We start from the raw sequence: 13,824 nt of genomic DNA on the forward strand, positions 1-13,824 counted from the left end.
TGAGAGGTAAAGAGAAGGGTTTAAGAAAATAGGAGTGTACTTGGGTCTCCGAGCATAAGACCACCCATAGTAGGAAACCTAAAGCTCACAATACAAATAGATTGTGAGCCCAAGTAAAGGTCGAGCCCAACAACCATATTTTGGGTACACACAATAATATAAGGTGTTCTATTTGTTACCTAAAGAATATTGATTTTCTAGGTTTTAATTTTTGAAATTTATAATTTATCTAAAAAAAATTTAATGACACATGCATTTTGTTATTTATTTATTTATTTATTTTTTTGGTTTCTTTTCTTGCCTAAATGGGTGTTCATTAAAAACTAAGTAAGCTAAACATTGCACCTAGGCTCATGTAGAATGATGAAGAAATTATGAATGACAAAATTTTCATTATGTATGGTTTAAGGTATTTGATGAAGAGCTTTAATTGTAACATATGACATCATATATTATGAAAATTTAAATATTGTGACAATGTCTTAGCAAAAATCAATTGTATATTGTTAGAAGATGATGATATTCATTATCATTTTTAGAACTTTTTAGAGAGTGAATATTACATTTAGTAAATAAGTACTAAGAAACTATTATAATAAAATAAATATTCATATGTTAAATAACTACCATAACTTTGTGTGTGATCAAAATTCTTATATGAATGAGATTAATTTTATATAACATACATTTTTTGTTGTATATACTTTCATATTTCTTCTAATAGAAATTTTATTTTAATTTGGACCACCCTTTGGGCTTCACAAGCATCACACTTAATCACTGTGGGACTCAAAAAAACACCATACCTGGTACTCCTCCTACTCGTACAGCCCATACAGCTTATTACCATGTCTTATTGGCCCATCACTTCCGGCACTGGCCCCATTGTCTCTCATCAAATTAATTGGGTTTAGAGTGCATGTTAGTGTTATATTATTGAGTGAGATTGGAGGACCGTTAATTACTAGTATGATTTTCTTGAGTACTAATAATTTATGAACGATGTGATCCTTTGGTTTCTCGTAAATATTAACTCTCCTTTTGTTTTTTATATATATGGATCACGATATTGTTGTAGGCAGTTCACCATATTCAAGCCTAATATATTTATGGGTTTTATGGACAAATGTCCCTTAGAGCATACATTAGTAAACCATTTAAGGGAACTTTTATAAAAAATATGAAAAAATGATGAACTTTTTGACAGTTTTTCAAATCACCGTAAAGCAATTTTAAAAAATGGATGGTTATTGTATCCAGGGCATATATTCCTTGGACCCTATATTTATTATATGTACCTACCGGCTATACGCAAGCAGCATTTACTTTCCACGTGACTTTCTTGATTTTCTTGATCTCTTCCGTCTTTCTTTGGTTTTCTATTCTAGTTTATGATATAGTTGTCGTATATAGAACCAAAATTAACAAATACTACATAATATAGCTAGTATTACATAATTTAGGCCTCTATAAGAGACCATTTATTTACCAGACTTATACATGAAAATACAGTAAATTGAGAAACTTAATTATTCACCAAATACATATCTAGACCACAACCCATGTCCATACCCTACAGCCAATAAACTTGAGCATGCATGTATGAACTTATGCTTCAGTATTACATAATTTAGGCCTTTATAGGAGACCATTTATTTACCAGACTTATACATGAAAATACAGTAAATTGAGCGACTTATTATTCACCAAATACAAATCTAGACCACAACCCATGTCCATACCCTACAGCCAATAAACTTGAGCATGCATGTATGAATTTATGCTTCAATTAATTCAGGTAAAGGTTCGATCTTCACAGGAACAAGATCAGGATCACCTAAGATGGCTTCTAAGTCCCCTCTCTCACCTTCCAAAGTATAAGCTTTCAAAATTGCCACAACAATCCCACCCACACTCTTTCTCATGGGGTCCCTTGGACCCTCCCCATTCACACAGAACAAGTTTCTCATTAGATCCGCAAAATCCGATAGTTTGTCGTTTAGCATGTCCAAGTGACCATAGTCCTTAGTAACAAAATGGGCACATGGGGGTTTGCACTCATTGAAATACTGTACGTGGTTAAAACCTTCTGGAGCAGATGGGAATGGCTTCAAAAGCTCTTTCTTCGGACCCAAGCCAGTGCCAATTACTGTAACAGGAATTGATATGTTGAAAGATCTAGGGACATTGGTGAGAATATAGGGTTCCAGTTTCGCAAATTCATTTCCTGCCACGGGGTCGATGCCTAGTAACACTGAAAATTTTAACGAAGTATTGGCATATCCTAGTGCTAGTGCAAATGCCGCTTGTCCACCTCTGCTGTGGCCTGCTAGAGCAAGCTTGAGTAGGTTTGCTTGAACATTTTCAGGAAGCTGGGGTTGGAGGCCATTGGATAGCCAGTCTGTCACTCTTGCAGCTGATTCAATTTCTTCTGGTCCACTTGGTACTGTTAATATGTTGGGTTCGTATAACTAAAAAAGAAGATGAGAGAGAGACAGAGAGACAGAGAGAGAGAGAGAGATCAGCAACAATTGGAAAAGATTTTATCTAAATAAATTTGTTGGTTGAATAGTAAGGTGTTGAGATTTTATAAACTCATACGAGGTTTTAGAAAATGTCAAAAACCTCATTTTAGTTTCACAAATAATACTTCATTCGTTAAGGTGTTGACATAGATAATAGATACCCTCCTATATATGACCACTTACATGAAATTAAAAATTAGGCCAAAATACCCGTATTCTAAATTAAAATAGTATCCAAAATCTTAGACAATGTTTACCAATTTAACTGATTTTATGATAGGGAAAATCAAGAAAAACAAAATAAAAGTAATACTCTCAAGGGGATAGTTATCATTTCTATAAAGGACAAAGTTTAGCTACAAGAATAAAATAAATATTATTATACATTTTGAAAATTTAACTCTTAAATTTTATGTTCTTTATGTTCTTAATATACATGTCAAATTTTATATTAATTGGATATTATATATTATATGATCTATAAGAGCTTATATTTTATGCAAAATTATAAACTATAAAAACTTATAATTTAAACAAGGTCAACGTAATTTTCTAGATACCACACAAAAGTTTGATAAGATAGCTATTGATCTTTAATTTTTTAGAAATTTTGTAAGCATGAAAGATATAAAAAGAAGATATAATCCAATGGTATATTTGTCAAAATTCACTTCCAATAAAAAAACATTTAGTAAGGTTGTAGCCAGGACTACAACTAATTTTGTACCTAAATTTTGTCATTTTATAAAATATGATGAAAGTTTATGATATTTCAAATCTCAAAAAAGGTTAGCATAATTTATTTTAAATTTTTATATAAAACATGGTTAACTTAGGATTTTGATCCCTAAATTATTATAGGTTTTATTTAAATTTTGCCGTGATTTAGTCCTCAGAGCTTTAATAATATATCAATTTCTCCTATATTTAAATTTGTGTGGTTTTTTCTATAAAACATACACACGGGGTCAGAAATTAATTTCAGTCAAAACAAACGCAACCTAAGCTTTGCTTATAATCCAATGAAGCGAAAATTTTGAGAATTACGAAATAGAAAAGAAATAAACCAAGAAAGTGACTCAAATCCATGTAGCAACTCTTAGGAAACGGAAATGAAAACATAGTTTATGTTTGTATGGAAATCTTTAGAGGTGATGCGACGATGAAAGCAAAAACACAATTAACTTTAATTTTCATTTGGTGCTTCAATATATAGCTAGCTCACACCCAATTGTTAATTTTCTAATTCTAACAAAAAATGTTAATTTGTTATGAAGACCAATTTGCTGCTTCAAAATACATACCGTATATAAAAAAAGAACAAGAGCTTAACTTAATTAATGTTTGCGAATTATATATACCTGAGGAGCAACGACTATAAAACCATGAGAGGATATGTGTTCAAGGAGCTGAGAGTAAAAGCCGTTACGGAGGAAGAAGCCATGAAGAAACAAGATGACAGGGTATTGGCCACTAGTTGTTGGCGTAACAATTAGCACTGGTTTTGGAGGTGAGCCACGGTTTGATGTCTCCACTTTCTTGGATGTAAAAGGAAAATTTCCGAGAGAAAAAACAGTTGTAGCCAAAGCTGGTTTAGCTTCTGCCATGGCCATGTTTTCACTTAGTGTTGGTTGTGTGTGTATTTGTGATTCTATAAGATATCAAAGGAGAGCGCATTTTATAGAGAAAAGTTAACCGATACTTTAAAAATATTGGTTTAAGAAATATTTTTAGAAATTTTTTATAAGAAAAGAAAAAATAAATAATTTTTTGACAACTTTTTTATATTTTTCATAAAATTGTTATCAAAACATTGTTAAAATGGTTTATTAACAAATGTTTTAAGAGGATCCGTTATTGGATTCTATTTTATTACACTTTGAAAGTTGGCTTTTTTATTTTATTTTTTTATTTTTTATATATATATATAAAATTATTTATTTCTTTATTCGAATGATCATGGTAAAGAATTCGAAAATTCATATATGGAGTCCTTTTGCATGAGATTAGGTATATCTCAAGAATTCTCTACTCTATTACTCCTCAACAGAATGGTGTAGTTAAAAGAAAGAATAGAGTTATTCAAGAGATGGCTAGAGCCATGTTGCACAACAAGGATGTGGCAAGAAACTTGTGGGGAAAAGCCGTTAATACTGCGTGTCATACAGTCAATAGGGTGTATTCAGACTCGGTACCGAGAAGACTTCATATGAGTTATGGAAGGGTAGGAAGCCAAATGTGAAGTATTTCAAAATCTTTTGAAGTACTTTTTTCATTCTCAAGAAAAGAGAATGCTGGGAAGAATTTGACTCTAGAATGTGATGAAGAGAATATGATTTCTCGAGAGTAGCTCCGATCTACAAGATATAGCTTCAAGATAAGGCTGATCGGAATAAAACAAGAAAACCATAAAGGTAACAAAAATAGTGAATGTTGTTATTGATGAGTCTTCAGATTCTGGTTATGAGAAATTAGTGAGGAAATCCCTAAAGAGATTCTTCCTCTCGAGCCCAAGGAAGTTCAAAAATTGTTGAATAAGAGCCCGCATCTTTAAGTACTCACAGCACTCCAAGTATTGTAGAAGATTCAATAGACATATCTACTTCACCTATTTCTGAATCCCATGAAGAGAAAGGACCTTCCTCCAGGATCAAATTGAATCATCCTCCTGAAGTTATTGTGGGAAATATGAATGAACTTACACTGAGAATGTGTATAGTTGATAAATGTGTTGCTAACTTTGTGTCTTATTCTTGTTACTTGTAGCAAGTTGAACCCACTAAATTTGAGGAAGCACTTCAAGATGAAAGCTGGGTTGAAGCTATGCATGATGAATTGCTTCACTTTCAAAGAATGATGTCTAAAACTCTAGTACCTAGACCGGAGGGTGAGCACATCATTAGCACAATGTGGATATTCTGTAATAAGACTAATGAAGAGGGTAATGTGATCTGCAACAAGGCTAATCTTGTAGCTCAAGGATATTCTCAAATGAAAGGAGTAGACTATGATGAGACATTTGCTTCAGTAGCCTGTATGGAGTCCATTAGAATTCTTCTAGCCCTAGCATGTCACTTGAAGTTCAAGCTTTACCAAATGGACATAAAACTGCTTTCTTGAATGGGTTCCTTAAAGAAAATGTCTATGTGGCTCAACCGAAAGGGTTCATTGATCCATAATTTTCGGATCATGTGCTGTACCTCAAGAAGGTGCTCTATGGTTTAAAGCAGGCTTCTAGAGCTTGGTATGATTGGTTCACACAATACTTGATCTTATCCGAGGTGCTACATGTTCCTAGGGTAGCGCATCCTGACTACTCTAGCTGCGATCGCTTGAGAACTGTGTCCAAAGATGAACTAATGTCTCTATTCTGTGAGACACCATCTTCATGGGGTGATCATCAAAACACCTGATGCTCAACCTTTGCTAAAGGTCCGAGATACCTTAACATGGTGGTGATATTCGTTCTCCATCCATTGTCTCACTATATCTCTATCACAGAGAGCCTCATGCTCGATTTTTGTTATCCCTCATTAAGGATCTTTTTGTTGACTTCCCTTCTCACTTCATTATATCCCTTATAGATGTTTATAGGGATATGACGACTCGGATAAGCTCATTTTTCCTTCGACTATCACGAGAATCCCTCACCATTTTTCCATCTCCTTTCCTGCATCTGATCCTTTCTTCGTCATGGGTGCCATTGACTTAGCTACCATTAGATGCAGTGATGCTTAGCTTCGCTCGAGGTGGATGCAAACCAAGACGGCAGCTCCTCCTTCTTCTTAAGCTCCATCCACCTTTGCTCCTTCTTCTTCTGTTGGTGGAATGACTTTTGATGCGATTATAGCGCAGCTTTAGCGCATGGATGCTCACCTTGACACTTTCAGTGATGAGTTGTGTTAGGTGAACACCCATGTCAGCTATATTGCTCAACTGCAAGCTTGCCTTGGTGGCTTCATGGAGTCTCCCTCTCCTTCTCCAAAGGCTTCTGAGGACGAGGATGACGATGGTGACTCTAATGATGATGGTGATGAGGATGATGATGCTAGCTCGCCTAGTGATGATGAGATGTCTACTTGATGTACTTACTTTTTGTCACTCATGACAAAAATAGGGAGTAGTTTTGATATAAAGATAGTTAGATACATAGGGGGAGAGTTAGCATAGGAGATTTTGTTAGGGGAGGTGTCTATATTTTTGAGGGATGTAGTGAGGACTTATGTATTTTTCTTTTCTTCTTTTAGAGATACATTGTTCTTACATTGTGATAGCAAACCTTGTACTTGTGATGTTATATATATGATGAGGTTGTTATTACAGTTCTTTCACCTATTTTGCCATGTGTTGTTTCTTTTCTCTCTTTATACAAATGTTTCTTATTTTTTATATGCAATCTCTTATTTTTGTTTCACATTAAGATGCCTTGATGAGTTTTATTTAAAGTGTTTTAGAAATATAGGTTGTCAAAGTCTTCTTGCCATGAACTCTTTTCTTGCAAAGTTTTCAGAGTTTGTGTTATGATAGATTTTATTGTATTCAACAAGTGAGTATGAGTTAAGTGATTTATGATTTCTCTTATATGTTCATTTGTTTGTTGTGGTTTTATCACAGAGTGCCAAATAGGGAGATTGTTAGGACACATGTGAATCATGTTAGAAACACATGTCAATATTTTATGTAATTGGCTAATCCTTTGACAAAATGCACTTTACTTGTAATTGGATAGTTCTAGAATGTGTTTAATGCTTCAAGGAATAAGGTTTCAAGTTTAAGTGTTAAAATTATGCAAGTCTATCCAAGAAATAAGTGAAGAAGTGCTGGATTTTAAAACTCAATAGCTAGTATCTATCGAGGTTTAAAAGGCTGTTGAAGCCCAATGCTCGACAGCTTCTCAATAGATAGGGTATCTATCGAGGTTTATGAAATTCAATTTTTCAGAGCTAATTTCAATTCAATTCGTGAGTATGTGTTTAGGCTTTCTTTTCTTACAACCCTAAACATATATAAGAATTATTTTAAGGGCCATCAAAGGTTGAACAATTGTGCGAGTGTGAAGCAAAGTTTTTGTTCATGCAAATTGTGACCGGAGACAGAATTTGTCCTAGTTCATCTTTCTCTTGAAGAAGCTGCTGTGTTTGTACACTGTAGAGTTTTGTAACCAAGGAACTTCGTGATTTTATCGTGTGATGAACTAAAGAACTTTGCAGCCAACATCCTTCTCAAGTTGGTGATTAAGTCGTGTACTTAGATCTGCGCATCTATTAGTCAGTCACATACTGGGAGCTCTGTATTAAAAGGAGAGATTGTCACTACAGAACAAGTCCAATTGGGTATTGGGGTAAGGGTTCAATTGTAGGTTAGTATAAGGTACTGAGATTTCTTTACTTATAACCGCTTGTTGTGATAATAGTGAATTCTCGAGAGTGGTGACCTTAAAATCAACCGATAGGGTTTTTGCCGCGTTGATTTTCCCTATTCGTAAACAAATCACCGTACCATTTAATTTCCGCTGCATATTTAGTTATTTGGTAATTTGTTTGTACTACCACGCAAATTGTATGTTAATTTGATTAATTAATCAACTTGGCTAATTAATTGGTTAATTCATCACAAGGGGTCAATATATTCTTGGCCTATCAAAAATAGCCAGTCACAACTTATCATGTAGTATTAGAGAGTCCCACAATAGCTATTAAAGAAACTAATAAGAATTTGCTAAAGTGCCATTAAATATGAATCTGCCAAAGTGTCATTAAGTATGAATCTGCCAAAATAAGTTATCTAATTAATTATTACCATATGTTATTTAAAATTAAGACATTTGAGTGAATTAGAATGATGTCATGTGTTATTTGAAAAGCAAAACTTAAAGTACCCCATTATGAAGTTCGAACTTCGTAATTGAATCGTCTCTATATATGAACACATTAACTGTTGTCATTGTAGTCATCGCCGTACAAGACAACTCGACTTGTTTGTTTGTGATGTACTGACTGATCATTTGTTTTAACACTTTCAAGATGTGGACATTTTTTGATGATCTTTCAAGATGTGAACCTGATTAATTAGTCATATATAGTCCCTACTTATAAATGACTTACATGGAAAAAAAAGACTTATGAGTCTGAAAGGAGATTTGGAATTGAATCGTTTCTCCACTATTTTCTTGGAATTGAATGAGTTAATGCTCTTTAGATCACTAATTTCTAGAATGTTGATGACATGAGAAATCAACCGTCTAAGAAAGAGGTAAAATATTGGTAAAATTAAACCAGTTGTAATTTAAATTTATCTCATTTAGAAAAGTCAATATTATCAAGTATATATTGTTTTTTTTTTTTTTTGAGAATCATATATTGTGTAATTAAATAGGTTAATTTTAATTGAAAATACCGACTAAAGGTCTAATTTGTTCCAAGGATCACATTAACAATGACGTAAGTACAAGGATAACATTTGTAAAACCCCACATTATAACCAAATTATGAAGTTATCATTTTTAATTTGAATTTTTTGCACACTTAATCTAGTAAGTATATATGACTTTCTAATTTCTAGTAAATTCGAATGTGTAATTATAAATGAAAATTTTTTGAAACACAAACAATTTCACAATATATTTAAATGTCAATTTATGATAACAAATACATAACAATTTTACTTTTTACAAGTACCAATATTGGCATTCTCATGTATAAATAATATAATCTAATTACAATTCACTGGAGCAAATTGTAAAAATTTGTTCTCAATTTAAGTGATGTGGTCCTTTTTAGGAGAAGCTAGGGGATTCTAGCCTTTTACCCCTATTTTTAAAAATATTTGGCAATATGCCCCTGTTTCCAAACTATTTAGGTCCATGCCCTTGTTTTGAAAATTAATTTTCTCAAAATCGAGTTTCAATGAAGAACTCAATTGGTTTAAAATCGAGTTATGGCCAATCAAACTTTAAAAAAAAAAAAAAAAAAAAAAAAAAAACCTTGCATGGAACTTGAGTTCATGAAGCTTGAATTCTCTTTAAAACGCCACTATAGCATGATTTAAACGTAGCTATAGGTTTGGGTTGATCAAACTAAAAAAAAATTTGCATGGAACTCGAGTTCAAGGAGTTCGAGTTCCCTTTAAAACGCCACTATAGCACGATCTGAACGTAGCTATAGGTTTGGGCTGATCGAACTTTTAAGAAAAAAAGAAAAATGCATTAAACTCGAGCTCCATTTAAAACGCCGCTATAGGTGTTCCTAAATGCAGCTATAGGTATGGAACTCGAGCTCCATGAAATCGAGTTCCATGCAATTTTTTTTTTTTTTTTTTGATCACTCCATACTTGATTTTCTACCAATCGAGCTTTTTCGAAACAGGAGCATGGAGCTAAATAGTTTAGAAACAGGGGCATATTGCCAAATATTTAAAAAAAACAGGAGTAAAAGGCTAGAATCCCCGGAGAAGCTAATAAAACCCAACAAAGGAATTTGCCAAGTCTTCTTTTCCCTTACCTTGACTATAACTAACAAATCTATAACCTTTGCAAGTACTTCCTTAAATGATGTGGCCTCTCTATGCAGCTAATGGTCTAACCTAACCAAGATATTTCGACCAAAGAGATAATAAATAAAGAAATAAATAATTTTATATATATATATAAAAAATAAAAAAATAAAATAAAAAAGCCAACTTTCAAAGTGTAATAAAATAGAATCCAATAACGGATCCTCTTAAAACATTTGTTAATAAACCATTTTAACAATGTTTTGATAACAATTTTATGAAAAATATAAAAAAGTTGTCAAAAAATTATTTATTTTTTCTTTTCTTATAAAAAATTTCTAAAAATATTTCTTAAACCAATATTTTTAAAGTATCGGTTAACTTTTCTCTATAAAATGCGCTCTCCTTTGATATCTTATAGAATCACAAATACACACACAACCAACACTAAGTGAAAACATGGCCATGGCAGAAGCTAAACCAGCTTTGGCTACAACTGTTTTTTCTCTCGGAAATTTTCCTTTTACATCCAAGAAAGTGGAGACATCAAACCGTGGCTCACCTCCAAAACCAGTGCTAATTGTTACGCCAACAACTAGTGGCCAATACCCTGTCATCTTGTTTCTTCATGGCTTCTTCCTCCGTAACGGCTTTTACTCTCAGCTCCTTGAACACATATCCTCTCATGGTTTTATAGTCGTTGCTCCTCAGGTATATATAATTCGCAAACATTAATTAAGTTAAGCTCTTGTTCTTTTTTTATATACGGTATGTATTTTGAAGCAGCAAATTGGTCTTCATAACAAATTAACATTTTTTGTTAGAATTAGAAAATTAACAATTGGGTGTGAGCTAGCTATATATTGAAGCACCAAATGAAAATTAAAGTTAATTGTGTTTTTGCTTTCATCGTCGCATCACCTCTAAAGATTTCCATACAAACATAAACTATGTTTTCATTTCCGTTTCCTAAGAGTTGCTACATGGATTTGAGTCACTTTCTTGGTTTATTTCTTTTCTATTTCGTAATTCTCAAAATTTTCGCTTCATTGGATTATAAGCAAAGCTTAGGTTGCGTTTGTTTTGACTGAAATTAATTTCTGACCCCGTGTGTATGTTTTATAGAAAAAACCACACAAATTTAAATATAGGAGAAATTGATATATTATTAAAGCTCTGAGGACTAAATCACGGCAAAATTTAAATAAAACCTATAATAATTTAGGGATCAAAATCCTAAGTTAACCATGTTTTATATAAAAATTTAAAATAAATTATGCTAACCTTTTTTGAGATTTGAAATATCATAAACTTTCATCATATTTTATAAAATGACAAAATTTAGGTACAAAATTAGTTGTAGTCCTGGCTACAACCTTACTAAATGTTTTTTTATTGGAAGTGAATTTTGACAAATATACCATTGGATTATATCTTCTTTTTATATCTTTCATGCTTACAAAATTTCTAAAAAATTAAAGATCAATAGCTATCTTATCAAACTTTTGTGTGGTATCTAGAAAATTACGTTGACCTTGTTTAAATTATAAGTTTTTATAGTTTATAATTTTGCATAAAATATAAGCTCTTATAGATCATATAATATATAATATCCAATTAATATAAAATTTGACATGTATATTAAGAACATAAAGAACATAAAATTTAAGAGTTAAATTTTCAAAATGTATAATAATATTTATTTTATTCTTGTAGCTAAACTTTGTCCTTTATAGAAATGATAACTATCCCCTTGAGAGTATTACTTTTATTTTGTTTTTCTTGATTTTCCCTATCATAAAATCAGTTAAATTGGTAAACATTGTCTAAGATTTTGGATACTATTTTAATTTAGAATACGGGTATTTTGGCCTAATTTTTAATTTCATGTAAGTGGTCATATATAGGAGGGTATCTATTATCTATGTCAACACCTTAACGAATGAAGTATTATTTGTGAAACTAAAATGAGGTTTTTGACATTTTCTAAAACCTCGTATGAGTTTATAAAATCTCAACACCTTACTATTCAACCAACAAATTTATTTAGATAAAATCTTTTCCAATTGTTGCTGATCTCTCTCTCTCTCTCTGTCTCTCTGTCTCTCTCTCATCTTCTTTTTTAGTTATACGAACCCAACATATTAACAGTACCAAGTGGACCAGAAGAAATTGAATCAGCTGCAAGAGTGACAGACTGGCTATCCAATGGCCTCCAACCCCAGCTTCCTGAAAATGTTCAAGCAAACCTACTCAAGCTTGCTCTAGCAGGCCACAGCAGAGGTGGACAAGCGGCATTTGCACTAGCACTAGGATATGCCAATACTTCGTTAAAATTTTCAGTGTTACTAGGCATCGACCCCGTGGCAGGAAATGAATTTGCGAAACTGGAACCCTATATTCTCACCAATGTCCCTAGATCTTTCAACATATCAATTCCTGTTACAGTAATTGGCACTGGCTTGGGTCCGAAGAAAGAGCTTTTGAAGCCATTCCCATCTGCTCCAGAAGGTTTTAACCACGTACAGTATTTCAATGAGTGCAAACCCCCATGTGCCCATTTTGTTACTAAGGACTATGGTCACTTGGACATGCTAAACGACAAACTATCGGATTTTGCGGATCTAATGAGAAACTTGTTCTGTGTGAATGGGGAGGGTCCAAGGGACCCCATGAGAAAGAGTGTGGGTGGGATTGTTGTGGCAATTTTGAAAGCTTATACTTTGGAAGGTGAGAGAGGGGACTTAGAAGCCATCTTAGGTGATCCTGATCTTGTTCCTGTGAAGATCGAACCTTTACCTGAATTAATTGAAGCATAAATTCATACATGCATGCTCAAGTTTATTGGCTGTAGGGTATGGACATGGGTTGTGGTCTAGATTTGTATTTGGTGAATAATAAGTCGCTCAATTTACTGTATTTTCATGTATAAGTCTGGTAAATAAATGGTCTCCTATAAAGGCCTAAATTATGTAATACTGAAGCATAAGTTCATACATGCATGCTCAAGTTTATTGGCTGTAGGGTATGGACATGGGTTGTGGTCTAGATATGTATTTGGTGAATAATTAAGTTTCTCAATTTACTGTATTTTCATGTATAAGTCTGGTAAATAAATGGTCTCTTATAGAGGCCTAAATTATGTAATACTAGCTATATTATGTAGTATTTGTTAATTTTGGTTCTATATACGACAACTATATCATAAACTAGAATAGAAAACCAAAGAAAGACGGAAGAGATCAAGAAAATCAAGAAAGTCACGTGGAAAGTAAATGCTGCTTGCGTATAGCCGGTAGGTACATATAATAAATATAGGGTCCAAGGAATATATGCCCTGGATACAATAACCATCCATTTTTTAAAATTGCTTTACGGTGATTTGAAAAACTGTCAAAAAGTTCATCATTTTTTCATATTTTTTATAAAAGTTCCCTTAAATGGTTTACTAATGTATGCTCTAAGGGACATTTGTCCATAAAACCCATAAATATATTAGGCTTGAATATGGTGAACTGCCTACAACAATATCGTGATCCATATATATAAAAAACAAAAGGAGAGTTAATATTTACGAGAAACCAAAGGATCACATCGTTCATAAATTATTAGTACTCAAGAAAATCATACTAGTAATTAACGGTCCTCCAATCTCACTCAATAATATAACACTAACATGCACTCTAAACCCAATTAATTTGATGAGAGACAATGGGGCCAGTGCCGGAAGTGATGGGCCAATAAGACATGGTAATAAGCTGTATGGGCTGTACGAGTAGGAGGAGTACCAGGTATGGTGTTTTTTTGA

The 13,824-nt window shown here is 32.9% G+C and overlaps 2 protein-coding genes across 2 annotated transcripts; one reads left to right on the forward strand and one right to left on the reverse strand.

Annotated features, from left to right (window-relative positions):
• Positions 1 to 1,543: 1,543 nt before the first annotated feature.
• On the reverse strand, positions 1,544 to 4,152 carry LOC136069502 (chlorophyllase-1-like). Its single transcript, XM_065778123.1, has 2 exons — positions 3,874 to 4,152; positions 1,544 to 2,446 (listed from the first exon to the last, which is right to left on the reverse strand). Exons 1-2 carry the CDS (start codon positions 4,136 to 4,138, stop codon positions 1,779 to 1,781), a joined length of 933 nt encoding a protein of 310 aa, XP_065634195.1. The 5' UTR covers positions 4,139 to 4,152; the 3' UTR covers positions 1,544 to 1,778.
• A 6,311-nt stretch (positions 4,153 to 10,463) lies between these two features.
• LOC111985871 (chlorophyllase-1) lies at positions 10,464 to 13,070 on the forward strand. Its single transcript, XM_024017520.2, has 2 exons — positions 10,464 to 10,727; positions 12,143 to 13,070. The coding sequence occupies exons 1-2, from the start codon at positions 10,476 to 10,478 to the stop codon at positions 12,833 to 12,835; spliced, it is 945 nt and encodes a 314-aa protein (XP_023873288.1). The 5' UTR covers positions 10,464 to 10,475; the 3' UTR covers positions 12,836 to 13,070.
• Positions 13,071 to 13,824: the final 754 nt, after the last annotated feature.

This window comes from Quercus suber, unplaced genomic scaffold, assembly GCF_002906115.3.
Source record: "Quercus suber isolate HL8 unplaced genomic scaffold, Cork oak 2.0 scaffold_174, whole genome shotgun sequence".
Classification (NCBI taxonomy): Eukaryota; Viridiplantae; Streptophyta; class Magnoliopsida; order Fagales; family Fagaceae; genus Quercus; species Quercus suber.